Source organism: Scyliorhinus torazame, chromosome 11 (assembly GCF_047496885.1).
Source record: "Scyliorhinus torazame isolate Kashiwa2021f chromosome 11, sScyTor2.1, whole genome shotgun sequence".
In the NCBI taxonomy this organism is placed as follows: domain Eukaryota; kingdom Metazoa; phylum Chordata; class Chondrichthyes; order Carcharhiniformes; family Scyliorhinidae; genus Scyliorhinus; species Scyliorhinus torazame.
The window spans coordinates 195,169,055-195,187,195 of record NC_092717.1 but is presented as its reverse complement, the minus strand read 5'-3'; the positions used below and the strand labels follow the sequence as shown (position 1 = coordinate 195,187,195).

At 43.7% G+C, this 18,141-nt stretch overlaps 1 protein-coding gene across 3 annotated transcripts in view; it reads right to left on the bottom strand.

Moving 5' to 3' along the window:
* Nucleotides 1-340: 340 nt before the first annotated feature.
* The window catches only part of rhpn1 (rhophilin, Rho GTPase binding protein 1), a 140,798-nt gene continuing 122,997 nt past the window's right edge, over nt 341-18,141 (bottom strand). For all 3 annotated transcript variants that reach the window (XM_072468217.1, XM_072468218.1, XM_072468219.1), the window contains 2 exons: nt 14,582-14,737; nt 341-10,009 (listed from right to left, as the gene is read on the bottom strand). In XM_072468217.1, coding sequence (XP_072324318.1) covers nt 9,803-10,009; nt 14,582-14,737 — 363 coding nt within the window. In that variant the 3' untranslated portion in view covers nt 341-9,802. The remainder of the gene's footprint in view (nt 10,010-14,581; nt 14,738-18,141) is intronic.

Below are 18,141 nucleotides of genomic sequence, written 5' to 3'. Positions count from 1 at the left end.
TCCTACTCTTATTTCTTGTATTTTCATGTTCTTTGTCAATGTTTCCAACTATGTTGACTTTTTGCACCTGGTATTCTCTGGCAGTCTCCCATCCAAGTATTAGCCAGGCCCGACCAAGTCTTCTTAGAAAGATCAGGCTTTTTCAGACTAGTATGGCCCTAAGCTCACACTTCATAAGGTACTGAACCAGCTATCTGTTTCAGAGGAACTGAATTCTAACAAGACCCACCATTTTCAGGAGAGAAAGTTGTTAATTCACTTCCTGGCTAAATTACATTCAGTTTCATACTCATTAGGCCCAAATCTGGTGTAGCCAAAATGTGCGAAACAGGCAAACAAGTATTAACATGTCTCAGTTTATTCATTGTACAGTCATGATACAGAAATAGAAATCGATCACCTTGGATCACAAGTAGTGTCATCATCTGAGAAACCTAAAAAATACATATTGTACCATTAAAATGACTACAGATACACTTCGGACAAAATTTCTTAGACACAAGTAAACAGTATTTCAGACATTCAGAAATGGATGTACAATTACTCAACATGAATCAGACACTTGGCAGTTTTTAAAAATAGATTTGCTTTTGGTCTTACCTGCACTCACATACAAAAATTTATGAAATTTAGTTTGGTTATGATTGGTGGATTCTCATGTATCTTATTAAATAAATGTGCTTATAGTTTAAAACATCAAGACAAGTGCATCATATCTATTAGAAGATGTCCATTTTGCACAAAATTATCCGATACACTGGGAATGATTAGTGTGAAAAAGTTCTATTGAGTGTGCCGTTCAGATACCGACCGTTGGAAAAGTAAAAAGTAACTCTTTTAATAATGGTTTGAGTAGATTATAATTTACAGCTCCCATCAAAGCACAAAGTTTTATAAATAGGATCAAGTTACAATGAATGTAATTCTGTAAAGAAAAGACAATACAGATCTAATGGAAATGCTGTAGGTATGGTTAAGGTTGATTCAGTGGATACTTGTTGGGTCCAACATGAATTTACCATCCTATAAATCCTGGAACAACATTGAGAGAGTACCTTAGTGCAAGAACTACAATAGTTCAATAAAGGCCACCACCACTATCTCAAGGGCAAGTAGTGATGCAGATATCTTGAAATTCAATGAGTAATACAAGGGCTGAGGTCATTATTGCTGACCTTTTCATAAATAAATAATCTTTACAACAAGAAATTGAAGGTTAGAAGAAAGTGAAAGCAGGAAAAAAGAATGTGACCCGATTTGTTTAATTTGCAATACTTCCAAGTCTGTGAACAAATATCCAAAAACTCCAGATCAAAATGCAAGGGTTAGCATTCAACTCTGATCACAAGTAGATGCACATTAAAAGTAAAAATTATACTTTTATTAGAGCAGAGATATTCATGTAGTGTGACTTCAAAGGACAAAACAATGATTTAATACAGCTAAGCCATGCATGTGCTTGAAATATTTCCAAAATTGCAACCTAAATGTGAATAATGCCTCAGAATTTACCATTACGCGTGATACAAATTCAGTTCATCAACTTCATCTCATCTAGTTTTTCAATGCTGCAGGCAACACCCTCATCAACTTCTAGTCCATGTACACCTTGGGACCTTGAATAAAATAAAATATTTGTTTTCCTTGCACTACAAAAAAGGACAAGTCATGGTTATGAATGCAGAATAACCTCAAGGTACAAGCGCCAGGTGGGGGAAAAAAAAAATCAACATGTCAAGTTTTGACAATTATTGCTCTTGCACCTTACACAAACTTAGGATGGACAGGAGATAAGTTGTTGGTTAGGCTGAAATGCACATCTCACAGGTTTAGGTTGGAGTGTAAATTTTGAAAGGCCTTAGACAACTTGGATTTAATCAGTGCTCTACAAAATGCATACATATCTCCATAAAATCAGTTGTAAAATTGTATGCTTGTACAAACTTAATCACAATTTACAGTCGCCATTCAAGGATCCTGACAGCTGTACTTGCACATTGTTCATTTCTGAATACACACATGCATATAAAGGTAACTTCTACTTTTCTACATTGTTAACTATTTTGGTAACACAATCAAGTGATTGAGATAGTTGCCCAATTGCTTTTATGGTGGAGCTAATTACAATGGGACAAGAAATGCTGCATGCATAATCAGCTGGCAGTTTTTACAAACCTGTTGTAATAAAAACACCGTGGGCTGGATTTTATGCAGCCCAGCATAGTGGAAACTATGGCAGCTGGACACAATTAATTGGCAGCCATTATCCCCGAGCACACCAGACTATAGTTGGGTATTAAATGGAGGTGGCATGGGTCTCTCATGTCCTTGGAAGGCCATCCAGCAAACATGTTCAGTTTGCCAGCTGCCTTTCAGTAGACTGTCGCGCTATCAGGCAATGTGTGCCCAATTGAGGGACCTAGCATCAGGCTGGGGTGCAGGCTGATGAAAGCCATCTCCCTGTTTTTGCCTGACTTCTTCCTTGTGACCCATATCCCACCATCATTCACCTATGTCCTTGGTTTGTTCTGTGACCCTCGGCCTCAGGCGGAAGCAGTGCTACCAGCAGACGCTGGCACCATGAGGAGTTGCTGGCCTCTGATTGGCTAGCACGTCTCATAGGCAGGATTTCCGCTACCAGGGACTTCAATCACAGGAAAAGTCCAACCATGGCCAATTAAATGAGTGTGCCTGAAGGGCACTTTTCCATCAGGCCTCCCCCATAGAACTGATGGGGGCTCCTTGCCAGTTCTCCGATCGGTGGGTGACACCTTGGATGTCCCAACAAAACTCAGCCCATGTTCCACATTTAGAACATGTGCAATATACCCAATGTTACACACAACGTAAAAGTAATTGTGTTTAAGATGGGAAAAAAATTATGAATGCTGATGAAACACAGCAAAGCTATTTGCATAAAAAGCAAAGGTTAACCTGTGCTCATGGTGTTTTAGTGCAGGATACTTTCCCATCTGCTCTAAGGAACAGACAACTTAACCCTTGCATTAGTAGAAACCTATATTTAATTTTAATTTGTGCTTAGGCCATTCTATCCAAAATGGGAATGTGCATGCACGAATAAGCATAATTTTCTGGTAAAGTAATGCATTTTCTTTCAGAAAAATAAAGTTCGACCCCATTACAATCCTGGTATCAAAGTAACAAGCATCCACTCTTCCCATCATGCAATAAATTGACAGCTATTATGGTGCTAGTAATAGAAAATATTAGAAAACTAAGAATAATAGGAAATGGATTAGCAATAACCATTGAAATAGATTAAAATGTATTTCTCAATCTATTCAAAACAGCAAAGTATGATTGGCATTCAGATGTTGTTTCTAAAGTACTAAACTTTGTTTTCTTGGTTTAGGATCATCATCTAAACCCCTCAGGTGTTTCACTTGTGTCAACAAGCTATATGTTTGCAAGTGACCAACCCACTGTAAATAGCTAGATTTGGGAACAAAGATATTAAGAAACTCTACTTGTCCCAATTGAAGTATTAGAAGTACAATCTTAATAGCAAATACAGACTGCTCTAATCAAAGGTATTTTGGCAAGTTTATCATGCGATTATGATTATTCTTTAAATTTAATTAGGTGGCAACTTAATGTTAAAAATCCAAATGATAGAATTAAGAGTAGACTTTCAACATCCAAAAACCTCTTATTTCATGAAGCTGAATGTACAGATGTACCAATCCTCCAAAAAAGACTATTAACCTACAACTTTTTAGTTCTGCTAACATAGGCTTTATTTTAAAATAATTTTACAAAATTGCTGAATTTTATTGTAATCAAAATCATTTAAAAACAGAAAACAGTTTGGACAAGAAAAAAACAATGTTCTGAGATAACTGAATATGGACTCAGAACTGAAAAACTTTGATATCCCGCTTCTACATTTCAAATTCTGTTGCTCTGAATTCATTCAGTTTGCATTGTAGGGCAGAATTTTGAAAGTTGGTGGCAACTGAGGCTTGCCAGAATATCAGCTGTTAATGAAAATGGCAGCCAATCACTGGTCCTGAATCCAAGACAGGAGATGAATAAACCTCTCATACACCAAGGGAATGTTGTTGGAAAATATTTACACAAATAAATGTATTTGAGTGCTCAGGTCCAGTATCCCCCCCCAAAAAATAGGCTGGATTCTCCGTATTTGGGACCCGTATTTGGGACTATGTCTCCACGCCGTCGCGAATAGTGCAGATTCACAGCCTTGCAGGGGGCTAGCAGGCAGCTGTTGTGGAGCTCACAGCTCCAGCTGCCGATACGGCTCCCTTGCACTTCCGGGTCAGAGGCCGTGCATGCGCATGGCGGCGACCTCCAGTCACCGCACCGTGCTCCATGGCGCACTCAGCCCGTGGACGTAGACCCCCAAAATAGTGCCTCCGATTGACCGCTCGCCCGACCCGGACCACCCGCACACATAGCCCCAGTCCCGAATGAGGCCCCCCTACCCTCCGATCATCCCTTCCCCGACCATGGCGTCCCGGACTGAGTCCGCAGCTGCCATGCAGGAATCACGAACAGAGGAACCATGAATGGTCCACGCCGTCGGGAATTCGGCCGGTCAGGGATGGAGGGAGAATAGCGGGGCGGGCCTTAGGCGATGGCCTGAGGTGGTGGATAATTGGTGCGGCGTACTCCCAGAGTACGCCGCTTTTTGGGGGGCGGAGAATCGCGGAACTGGTGCCGGTCCTGATTTTGTGTGGGAAACTGGATTCTCCGCCCCCTCGCCGAACACTATTTTGGCGTTGGGGTATGGAGAATTCAGCCCAATTTTCCTGAAACTTTCAGATTAGCATCAAGCCTGGCACCAAATTTCTTAAGTAACTGTTAACAGCATCCAAAGCATAGTTGGCTATCATTCATATCAAGCAGGGATTCACTTGTTTAAGAGTGTGCAGTTGATACAATTGCTTTATTTAACCCACTGGGGCAGAGACTGGAGAGACTCTAGGTCCAGATCGGAGCTGTACCTTCCACAGAAAGGTGGGCAGCAAAGACAAGGGATTGCAAACATGCACTGGGGTGGCAAAGACTTCTTTCAATAAACTGCTAATAAGCTGGTCATTACAAGTTACTCAAACAACTTCAAATTACTCTAGAGATCAGGCAGTACATTTAACCAATTTTCTCATCAATGTCATGGGGGGGGTGGGAGGGATTTTTCGCTTCCTTTTTTGGTGGATGGAAAAGGCAGCTGGGCCGGAGAATCGAGGGGGGAGTCCCAAAATGGCATCCATACTGGCGGGATTTCCCCTCTTCCTCCGTGACGTAACAGAGCTCCTGCCATGCAATGACAGGAACCCTATTAAATATATTTTCATATACTTAATGGGCCCCCCTGCTGTACTCACCCCCCACGAGGGGTATTCCCGACATGCCAGTGCTGTTTACAACAGGTTTTGTAAAACAGGGAACTAGCAAACAGAACCTGACGGGGGCACACTGGTAAAAAGAAAAAATCACTTGTAATGTGTATTTCACAACTGCAGGGCATCGTAAAATGCTTTACCACCAATGAAACACTTTGGAGGTATAGCCACTGTTGTAGTGCAAGCAACCTGGGAGATACGGCCAGGTTGTTTGCACTACGAGAAAGGGGGAAAGAGGCAGTACCCTGGCAGTGCTGAGGGGCATGTCCATGGGGGGGGGGGGGGGGGGGGGGGAAGTGTCCCATGGGCATTTGTGTTTTATTCCATTTTTATATCGGGGTGCCCTTTGCAGAAACCAAAGTTGCTGGCAGGGCAGGCTTACAACGTGGGACCTGCTCCTCCCAGTTTATTTTCAAAGAGTTCAGAAGTATGGTGGGAAAAGCCAGCAAGGCAGCCGGCAGGCTGCCCTCCGCCTGTCCTGCCCAAGACAACACGGAAAATTGTAGAAAATGCTGCCCATGTTCAAAGGCAAACCAGGCAAGAATGGATGGAAGTGTAAAATAGAATCTTAGAAATTAATGAACAATGCATTATTAGAACAGCACAATTCAGATTTTACAATAGTTTATCCCTTTTGCTACATTTTTCTACTCTTTCAGCAATTGTTTTTGGAAATATTTGATTTATTCTCAGCCCATGCCTGGCACTGGCAAGACCGCATTATTGCCCGTCACTAGTTACCCTGGGAAGATGACGATAGGCCACCTTCTTTAACTGCGTCAATTCTTGTGGTGATGGTGCTACATTGTAGCATTAGGTAGGGATTTCCAGGATGTTGATGCAGGAACAATGAAAGAGAAATGATAAATCCCCTGTCAGAATAATGCAGAACAAAAGATGATGATGTTCCCAAGACATTTCAGTAAAGTTTCAGGGAAAGAAGGTACTGTTTAAATAACCTTGATAAGTTGACGGGTTGTTCATACAGATTGCCAGCTCTGCTCCCAAAATAATAATTGTTTGTCAGCTAACTACATTGTGGTGAGCCATATAAACCATATCTCATATTTCTATATGAAAAACATGTTTAATTTTTAATCCATTCAGAAATAGTAGTACTCTCCCAGGTTGCTTGCACTACAACAGTGACTATACTTCCAAAGTGTTTCATTGGTGGTAAAGCATTTTACGATGCCCTGCAGTTATGAAATATACAATACAAGTGATTTTTTTATTTTTCACAGTTCTGCTTATTTACTGATTTGATCAACTCAATCATGTGTGCATGAGAAACTGCCCGTCTCCCCCACCTTCTTGTTCCTCCAGCAAACTGAACTGATCAAACTGTTCTTAAGGAACTAAACCAAGTATTCAGTTGAATGAGTTTTATGTTGCAGTATAGCAGCACGAAAAATCTGATATACGCAATGCACTCAAGAAAGACTTTGAAAAGTTGTCTTACAAAAATAAAAACAAATAAGTGTGCCTGAATAGAGAATGGACATGACACAAGTAAATTCTTCACATGCTTCTCCAAAGCAAGTCAGTCACCCATAAATTAACTTTTTCCACATTGTCAACTGTAGTTAGCTTCAGCCATCGGTAAAGGACTAACACCTACTAAAAGATGATACAAATAAGTGCTACATATTCTCACATTGAAAACAACAATGCAGCACATTTCAGTGAATCTTTGTCCTGAATGTCAGACTTTCAATTTCTGCCGGTTTCAAAGTTAAATATATCAGATAGAGTAGGCAGTTAAAGACTACTCCATTTAGAATGTAGTCCTAACCTTGTCCAAATCCAATTCCACAGGTTTACTGCTTTAGGCTCTGCTATTAGTCACAAACCATGAAGTTATAGTATTGTGAGGCTCAACAGCTGTTAGCATTTATAGTATGTAGTTTCTTCCATCCAAAACATTTGCAGAGTCAAATTTAATCTAGTATATTTTTTGAAAAATATACGTTTAGATAGAATTTCACACCAATGATTCAAGTCTCTGAAACAATGGTAGACTGAAGATGAAGATCCTTCTGTCTTATTCCAGGTCGGAGTTCAACTATCTCTCTTTTAGGCATAAACTGAACATTAAAGAAAAACAATAAAGAGATTAAAATCTAAAAGCACATTTTAGATCTTTTCTAAGTTTTTGTCGTTGAGATAATCTCTGTATGACAGCAGCAAGGAATAAACCAAATTAATTCCACCAAGCTAAATCTAGCATGACTTCCTAATATATGCAATGTAACTTGCTTTGTTTTAGTGAGAAAGGGTTGGGAAGCAAATAACATTTTAGGTGGGTTCCAATGTGCAGATTTTATGGAGAAGCAAACTAAGAGAAAAGCTAGAATAAGTGAACACTTAGATAGGTTAATACTATTTTTAATAAAATATTACCTTCTGATAATCTGCTGGTATGGGTGCTTCTTTCTAGATCATCACTGTTTTTAGTGAAGACAGATCACAACAAGCTGTGAACAGGGAGTATCACAAGACAAAAATAAAACTTTGACTGAAGAAGAAAAGCACAAGCTCAAATTTAGATGAGGCTTGTCATGACGAGAGATCTGATAAAGGTTTTACCTCGCCCTGACTCTTGGCAGTGCCACCCTGGCACTCAGACACCCTTACACTGCCACCCTGGAACCCAGGCAGTGCTCTTGCTGGCTTGGCCATGCCATCCAGGCACATCGGCAGTGTCAGAGTAGCAGTGCCAAGGTGCCCATGTTCCAAGGGGAGGGCCAGGGTGACAGCCTGCACTTACCCTGACCACCCATGAATCTCCAATGGCCTGGGAGACCCCTACGTGTCGTTCCGTCTGGTCCAAGTTTATGTGGACCAGAACTGATCGGCGCCTGGCTGCAGCCTCCCTGGGGAGGCCTGTGAATTGATGGAAGCCAGTGGATCGCTGGTGAGTAGGATGTTAGTAGGTTTACAACCTACTTCCGTGAGGGTCATTCAGTCCTGCCCATTTGGGGCGGAGTTCTCACCACAGTTCATAGTATTCCGGTGAAATTCGCAAGGCGCAGAGGCTGCTGGGAGGCTCGTGCAGGCCTGTCCCGGGATAATCCGGCAGCGTTCAGCTTTCCCTTGAACGCAACGTGGCCGCAAAATCATGCCCCATATTGCATCTTATAACGCCAAATGAGATGAAAAATCCATTCCTTGGAAGGATGCCAGCAAAAAAAAAAAAACAACGCGACTATCTGTTGTCAAGTCAGAAGCTATATTTCTGCCAATTCTGCCCTATAAACCAGCCAATGTCATGATAAATAATCAAAGAGAAAATGCTGGAAAATCTCAGCAGGTCTGGCAGCATCTGTAGGGAGAGAAAAGCGCTAATGTTTCAAGTCCAGATTACCCTTTGTCAAAGCTGATGTCAAAGTATTCATGATAAATAACTAGTTACATTTCCCTGTGCTCCAAGGGACGATGGGCAAGGATGGTTCTACAATTAACATCAATTGAAGTGAGAGATAATATTTCATTGTAGACTAAGAGTGAAACATGGCGACGGTGTGTGGTTTTGCCCTCGTATTCAAGAAAAATCGAGGTTATGGCAACCAGTAATTAGCCTACTAAAAGCATGGCATAGCTTACAGGTAACTGAAAAAGATTTTTCATGTTTCAACGCAACAGTTTAAACCCCACAAGAATATTTGTAAATCAACCTACTTTTTGCCTACAAAATTAATCTAAAAATCTCTACTTTACACAAGTATGTATGGTAGATATATAAAATGCGAGACATGCTCAGATCTTAAAGAGAAAGACAAATGTTTTGGGTCAACCTTTCATCAAGCCTGACATTGAAAGTTCTTCCACTTTGCCTAATCTATTACAAAATATTGAAGCCTCGTTAGTTGTGTCTGACTTCCTCTAACCTCACCATTCATGCCCCTATACCATTGTCTTCCAAGTTTTCCAGTACAGCAATAGTTTATGTTTAATACATATGCAACAAGACTTTGTAGCAGTTTGCCATATTGGAGTGGCTTCATAGGCCATTTCAGAGTCACCACAATGCTGTGTTTCTGGAGTCACTCCTAAGACAGACCAGGTAAGGATGGCATTAGTGAACCAGAGGAGTTTTTACATTAATGATTATCATTACAGATTCCAGATTTATTAATTAATTGAACTTAAATACCACCAGCTGCCATAATGGGATTTGAACCCATGTCCCCAGAGGATTAATCTTGACCTCTGGATTGCTAGTCCAATGACATTACCACGTGTCACTGCCTCCCCAATGAAAGGATTTGAGTGATAATACATCTTGTAGTGCATGATTAATAGGGCTTCAAGGTGAGATGAATTTCTAAAGAACCATTCTGCATCCTCAGTTGAGGTGGGTATTTTTGTGGAGCTGGATAATAATTCTCATAAGTTAGGAGTGATAAAACTCTTCAGTAGAATGATCCATCATCTGCTACAGCAATGAAGGGTAAGCTGAAAGTGCTGCCATCCTTGCCAGAATTCTTCTTCTTGTTCCAGGTGAGCAGCAAGCCTGGACTCTTGCTAGAATCAGCAATTTTCCTGCTGTTCTCTTTATCATTCCCAGAGAAGATGCTTGCCGAGGTCATTGTACCTAGAAGTGATTTTCTGTCGGTTTGCTGGAAAGAAGAGCAGAATGATGATAACCACCTCTGGAAAATTGTTCAGTGAAAATACTGTCAGAAAAAAATGTCCTTAATTAGCTTGTTTAATGAATTTTAATTTGCAGATTGACAATCTAATAGAACTTCAAAAGTGCCTTTTAATGTAGCAACTAAAATCCAAAGGTGCTTCATGGAGCATTATAAAACAAACAATGGACGCCGAGTCACATAAAGAGACCTTAGGGCAGATAACCAAAAGCTTGGTCAAAAAGGTAGGTTGTGAAGAACATCTTAGAAGAGATGATGTGGAGATGCCGGCGTTGGACTGGGGTGAGCACAGTAAGAAGTCTTACAACACCAGGTTAAAGTCCAACAGGTTTGATTCAAATCAGTAGCTTTCAGAGTACTGCTCCTTCCTCAGGTGAATGGAGACCTTAGAAGAGGAGAGGGAATACTGGGATGGTTCGGATTTGGGCGGGGCTGTATTGACTGGATCAGGTTACTGTATCAGGCTCCTGTGGCAACTATATGGACGAATAGGACAACATCGGACTATTTTAGACTGCATCGGGGGACGAGACAGAGATGCCCTCTCTCCCCACTGTTGTTTGCGCTGGCTATAGAGCCGTTGGCAATTGCTCGGAGAGCCTCGAGGGGCTGGAGAGGACTGGTCCGGGGGGCCGGAGCACAGGGTTTCGCTCTATGCGGATGACCTGCTTCTGTACGTTTCGGACTCAATAGAGGGGATTGAAGAAATCATGAGGACTCGAGGAAAATTTGGCCGGTTTTCGGGGTTTGAGCTTAATATGGGAAAGAGTGAGATAGATGTTTGTGGTCCAGGCAAGGGGACAGGAGAGGCGACTGGGAGAGCTGCCGTTTAGGTTAGTAAAGGGAAGCTTTAGGTGCCTAGGCATCTAAGTGGCACGGGAACGGGACCGGCTGCATAAATTGAATCTGGCCCGGTTGGTGGACCAAACGAAGGACGATTTTCGGAGATGGGAAGCGCTTCCGTTGTCTCTGGCTGGGAGGGTGCAAACTGTGAAGATGATGGTCCTCCCGAGATTCCTAGTTGTATTTCAGTGTCTTCCCTTCTTTATTCCACGGTCCTTTTTTAAGCGGGTCAACAGAGTGATCACGGGCTTCGTTTGGGCGGGCAAGACCCCGTGAGTAAGGAAGGTAATGCTAGAGCGGAGTCGGGGAGAGGGCGGGCTGGCGCTGCCAAATTTTAGGAACTATTACTGGGCGGCGAATCTAGCCATGATCAGGAAGCGGGTGGTGGGGGAGGTGTCGGCATGGGTGCGTATGGAGGCGGTTTCATGTAAGGGCACCGGTTTGGGGGCGTTGGTAACTGCGCCTCTGCCGTTCCTGCCGGCACGGTACTCCACCACTCCAGTGGTGGTGGCGGCCCTGAGAGTTTGGGACCAGTGGAGGTGGCATGTGGGAGCATTGGTTTGAGCCCCAATCTGTGATAATCACCGGTTTGCCCTGGGAAGTATGGACGGGGGGGTTCTGGTTATGGCGGAGTGGGGATTGAGAGAATGGGGGATATGTTCATAGAGGGGAGCTTTCCGAGTATGAGGGCGTTGAAGGAAAAGTTTGGGTTGGCGAAGGGAAACAAATTCAGGTATCTGCAGGTGTGGGACAACCTTCGTAAACAGGTGGCAACCTTCCCACTCCTACCACTAAGGGGGATTCAGGACAGGATAATTTCCAGAAGGTGGGTAGGAGAAAGGAGCATCTCGGACATTTATAAGGAGCTTATGGAGTCGGAGGAGACGCAGACCGAGGAGCTGAAGCGCAAGTGGGAGGAGGAGCTGGGAGGTGAGATAAAGGATGGTCTATGGGCAGACACGTTGAGTAGAGTCAACACGTCTGCAACATGTGCCAGACTCAGCCTGATACAATTTAAGGTTGTGCACTGGGCTCACATGAGAGTGGCCCGGATGAGCAGATTCTTTGGGGTGGAGGACAAGTGCGCAAAATGTGTGGGAGGACCGGCGAACCATGTCCACATGTTTTGGACATGTCCAAAGCTTAGGGGATTTTGGCAGGGGTTTGCGGACGTCATGTCCACGGTGTTAAAAACAAGGGTGGCGCTGAGCCCAGAGGTGGCAATTTTCGGGGTGTCAGAAGACCCGGGGATCCAGGAAGAGAAAGAGGCAGATGTTCTGGCCTTTGTTTCCCTGGTAGCCCGGAGACAGATACTATTAGCATGGAGGGACTCAAGGCCCCCGAAGTCGGATACCTGGCTATCGGACATGGCGAGCTTTCTCTGTATGGAGAAAATCAAGTTCGCCTTGAGAGGGTCACTATTAGGATTCACCCGGAGGTGGCAACCGTTCGTCGACTTCTTTGCGGGAAATTAATCGTCAGCAGACAGAGGGGGGGGGGGGGGTCGTTTAGATTAGAGTAGGGGGTCAATAAGGGTGGGACCAGTACAAGAGGTAAATGGTTTTTGCACTATTGTTTCTTTTGTTGTTGTCACTATACCAAAAATACCTTTTAAAAATGTTTTTAAAAAAAGAGGAGGGAGAGAGAGCAAGAGCGAGTTTTTGGAAGGGAATTCCAGCACTAGGGCTAGTTGAAGTCACAGCCATCAATTATTAAAATAGGGCATTTTTAAGGGGCCATAATTGGAACAACGCAGATAATTTAGAGCACTGTAAGCTGGAGGAAATTACAGAGATCACAATGGATTTGAAAACAAGGATGAGAATTTTAAAATTGAGCCAATGTTCAACCGGGACTCAATACATGTCAACTAACACAAGGGTAACACACAAGCTAACAAGAGTGGAATATTTTTCAGGAAAAAAACAATACATCAATGATCTCACCTTGAAGAGTTATTGGCTTATATTGGTCTATCAGAGGTCCTGTGACACTCTATCGCAAAGTGGTAGGATGCAAGTTTGTCCGCGTGATCTACAAGACAGTGTGCTACCAATTTCAGCCATGCCAATGTGGAGAGGGGCCAAGAGGAGTCAGTTAAGACTTCCCTGAATGAGAATTGGAAAATAAGATAGAGTCATTATAGTGAGAGTCGTTATAGTGGAGGAATGTTCCCAAAACCCAATAACATTCAGAGCAAGATGGGGGGTTGAGCAAATTGCCCATCTGTTCTCTCTACATGCTTTGCCCAACTGGCCATTCTTCATGCAGTAGTACCCAGGCACAAAATGTTGGATATTTATTCACCTTCTGGAAGAGCTCAGAATCAAATTGTCATCCAACACCAAGCCAGTGAATTGTAGTGACAGGGACTGATTTTTCACATATCCAACCTAGAGCTTCGGTCCATATTGCATTGTCATTGCCTTTATCACTACCTCATTTGAGGTGAGCAACAGTAAAAGTTATCACATGGACTGCAGCGGGTCAAGAAGGTAGCTCACCACCACCTTAAGTGCAATGGAAGACGGGTTATATAAATACTGGCCGAGCCAGCAATGACCATGTCCCATGGAATAATAAAACAAAAGTAAGGGACCTGGTTCTTTGTCTAGTTTCCAGTGGTCAGTATTACAGCAAATGGTACAAATACAACAAATCTATCAAGAGTGCTTTATAATTTTTGTTTCATTTTAAAGCAGAGATTATATTCAATTTTAACCAGTACATACTGGCAGCAGATTTATTGTGGCCCACAGAGGCAGGGGGGGCTTCTTTGAATCTGGAGGGAGTGCCTATTGCCTACCTGATTCCATGCAAGCATGCCTGCAGCAGTGAAAACTGAAGAGGCATGGGGTTGCTCTCCTGATTAGGCACCATGTCTCTCATTGAAAGACTTCCTCGTGGCCAAGGCCATCTTGTGGAAACCCATCCCCTACCCTCATCAACAACCTCCACCACTGACTGACCAGATCCATCTACCTGACCCTACTCATCATGGTGGCTTCCAATGCTGTTGCTAGACCTTGATGCAGTATGGCACTAGCCACTGCTCCCAGTAGTGCTGCATGAAGAATGGCCAGTTCGGTAAAGCAAGGAGAGGGAACAGATGGGCAATCTGCTCAAACCTCCATCTTGCTCTGAAAGTTACTGGTCTTGGAAGTATCCTCCCCATTCCCCTCCACTATGACAACTCTATCTTAATTTTCAATTCTCATTCAGGGAAGTCTTAACTGACATCCTCTTGGACCCTCTCCACATTGGCATGGTTAAAATTGGTAGCACATTGTCTTACAGATCATGGGGACAAACCTGCATCCTACCACTTTGTGATAAGAGACAGACCGTCTGACAGGCCAATAACTCGAGGTGGGATCGTTGAGCTTAAAGAGGCAGGAGCCCTGATGCCAGGCAGTTAATTGGTTATTGGCTCGAGACTCCAGGAAACAGCCAAGGCAGGATTGTCCCAGGCTTTCCAGCTGCCATTGCCACTTGCTTGAAGGCTTCAGCTCTTTAAGGCTTCAGCTCCCAATGTTTAGATTGCAGTCTTTCTGCAGATTTCCAAAAAAGTAACGATAAATCACTTATCCACTATGCTATTTTTTATGCACGGTGACATGCTAAGTACAATATTGACTCCCACAACAACCAGCACATGTAAAATTCAACAATGATATCTGAATGGTAAATACTTACATTGTGTTGCTCAGAGGTGATTAGGGTTATCACCCCAATACTCACACCTTCTGTGCTGATATTTTTCAATAACTGAACTACATCAGTGTGCTTGGACCATTTGCAATCTTGTTGGTTCACTGACACAAGGTAGTCTCCTTCTCGGAGACCAGCTTCCTAGGAAAGTTAATAAAACATGTGTCAGTTCCAATTCATCTCTCATTATTACAGAAGAGCACAAGAATTACAGATAGGAACTTATGCAGTATTGCTCCAATAAGAAATATGTCACATCAGAAGTGCCAATTCAAGAGTTCACACTCTTATTAAAAATCTAATGATGACCATAAAACTATTGTCGATTGTTGTCAACACCCATCTGGTTCATTCTGTCCTTTAGGAAAGAAAATCTGCCACCCTTATCTGGTCTGACCTATATGGCAGATCCACAGCAATGTGGTTGAATCTTAAATGCCCTCTGAAATGGCCTAGCAAGGCACTCAGCTCAAGGGCAATTAGGGATAGGCAACAAATGTCGGCCTTGCCAGCAACACCCACATCCCATGAAAGAATAAAAAGAAACACCCAAGACGCCCCAGAAGGGTTTTCACCTTTATGGTGGGAAAACAGGAAAACAGAGAGGGAAGCAGTTTTTTTTTCTCATTCCACTGAATTGAAATGGCAGCAATCTGGGAACAGATTACAATCCAATTTCTCACATCTTAACAGAGAATGACTCAGTAAAATTAGGAGAAGAATTTGATTTTGTGGAAGGGAAATCATGTTTGACTAATTTATTGGTGATCTTTGAACAAGCAATAAGCAAAGCGGATAGAGGAGGCCTGTGGATGTACTGTATTAGATTTCCAGAAAGCATTTGAGAAAGTGCCAAATTAAAGGTGGCTATGCAAAATAAGAGTTCATGGTGTAGGGGGCAATATGCTAGCATGGATAGAGGATTGGTTACTTAACAGGAAAGAGAGTGTAGGCAAAAATGGGTCATTTTCAGGCTGGCAAGATGTGATGGCAGCCACAGGGATAAATGCTGGAGCCTCAACTATTTACAATTTATTTCAATGACTTGGATGAAAGGACCAAATGTATGGTTGCTAAATTTGCTGATGACGCAAATCTAGGTAGGAAAGTAAGTCTTGAAGCGGGCCTGCAAAGGAATATCAATTCATTAAGTGAGTTGGCAAAAATTTGGCAGGTGGAGTATAATGTTGGAAAATATGAACTTGTTCACTTTGGCAGGATGAATAGAAAAGCAGCAAATTGTTTAAATGGTGAGAGACACCAGGAGCCTGTATTACAGAGAAATCTCAGTTTCCTGATACATGAATCACAAAAGTTAGTATGCAGGTACAGCAAGTGATTAAGGAAATAAATAGAATGTTGTGACTTATTGCAAGGTGGATAGAATATGTAAGCATGATGGTTTGCTACTGTTGTTAAGAGCACAGTTTTGGTCTCCTTATTTAAGAAAGCATTTAAATGCACAAGAAGCAGTACAGAGAAGGTTCACTCAACAGATACCCGAACTGTATCCATTACAGTTTAGAAGCATCACAGAAGACCCACAGTGCAGGAGGACATTCAGCTCATCAAGCCTGCACTGACCCTCTAAAAGAGCACCCTACCTCGCTCCACTTCCCTGCCCCATCCCTGTACCCCCACCTAACCTTTGGATACTAAGGGAAAATAATTTAGAATGGCCAATCCACCTAACCTGCGCATCTTTGGACTGTGGGAGGAAACCGGAGCACGCTGATTTGATTTGATTTATTATTGTCACATGTATTATTAGTATACAGTGAAAAGTATTGTTTCTTGCATGCTGTACAAACAATGCATACCATATATAGGGAAGGAAGGAGAGACTGCAGAATATAATGTTAGTTATAGCAAGGTGTAGAGAAAAGATCAACTTAATACGAGGTAGGTCCACTCAAAAGTCTGATGGTAATAGGGAAGAAGCGGTTCTTGAGTCGGTTGGTACGTGACCTCAAACTTTGGTATGTATTTCTTGACAGAAGAAGGTGGAAGAGAGTATGTCCGGGGTGCGTGGGGTCCTTAATTATGCTGGCTGCCTTTCCGAGGCAGCGGGAATTATAGAGAGAGTCAATCTATAGGGAAGGAAACCCACATAGATACGGGGAGAACATGTAAACTCCATACAAACAGTCACCCAAGGTTGTAATCGAACCCAGGTCCCTGGCGCGTGAGGCAGCAGTGCTAACTGCTGATAAATGATCTTATTTAAACATACAAGATCCTGAGGGGAGTTGATAGGGTGGATGATGAAAGGATATTTCAGCATGGGACTAGAACTAGGGGACATGTTTAATATAAAGACGGCGCCAATCAGACGGGCATCGCGCCGGCCCAAAGGTGCGGAATGCTCCGCATCTTTGGCGGCCTAGCCCCAACATTGAGGGGCTAGGCCGACGCCGGAGGGATTTCCGCCCCCCCGGAAATGGCGGAAATGGCGTTTGTTGCCCCGCCAGCTGGCGCGGAAATGCGGCGCATGCGCGGGAGCGTCAGCGGCCGCTGTCAGTTTCCCGCGCATGCGCAGTGGGGAGAGTCTCTTCCGCCTCCGCCATGGTGGAGGCCGTGGCGGAGGCGGAAGGGAAAGAGTGCCCCCATGGCACAGGCCCGCCCGCGGATCGGTGGGCCCCGATCGCGGGCCAGGCCACCGTGGGGGCACCCCCCGGGGTCAGATCGCCCCGCGCCCCCCCCCAGCACCCCGGAGCCCGCCCACGCCGCCTGGTCCCGCCGGTAAATACCAGGTTTGATTTACGCCGGCGGGACAGGCAATTCCTGGGCGGGACTTCGGCCCAACCGGCGTGGCCCGATTCCCGCCCCCGCCCAATCTCCGGTACCGGAGACTTCGGCGGGGGCGGGGGCGGGATTCACTGCGGCCAACGGCCATTCTCCGACCCGGCGGGGGGTCGGAGAATGACGCTCCATGAGTCTGTGGAACTCTTTCCCAGAAAGTGGTGGTCGCAGGGGGTCATTGAATACTTTTAAGGTTGAGAGTCAAAGGGTATATTGGTTGGACGAAAAGTGCAGTAGATGCCACAATCAGGTCAGCCATGATCTTATTGAATGCTCTGGGATTTGGGTTCGATTAAACTATTGTCAATTGTCGTACAAAAACACCTGTCCTTTAGGGAAGGAAATCTGCCCTCCTTACCTGGTCTGAGCTTTATGTGACTCCAAACCACAGCAATGTGATTGATTCTCAGCTGCCCTCTGAAATGGCCAAGCCAGCCACTCAGTTCAATTAGGGATTGGAAACAAGTGCTGGCCTTGCCAGCAATGCCCACAGCCCATGAATGAATTAAAAAGAAGACCAGAATGACCAGTCCACTGGCTATGTTGAGTTGGCCAAGTGAGTGTTACAATTGTCCGTCGTGTCACTTGACAAAAGAGGAGAAAACAATGACTCCGTGTTCCTGCTCTCAACCGATTCCCTTCTAAAAAGCAGCTCTAATTCCGAATTGCGGAGCTTGAGCAACAGCTGGTATCACTGCAGCACATCTGCGACTTGAACAGTTTTGTGGATAGTACATATATAG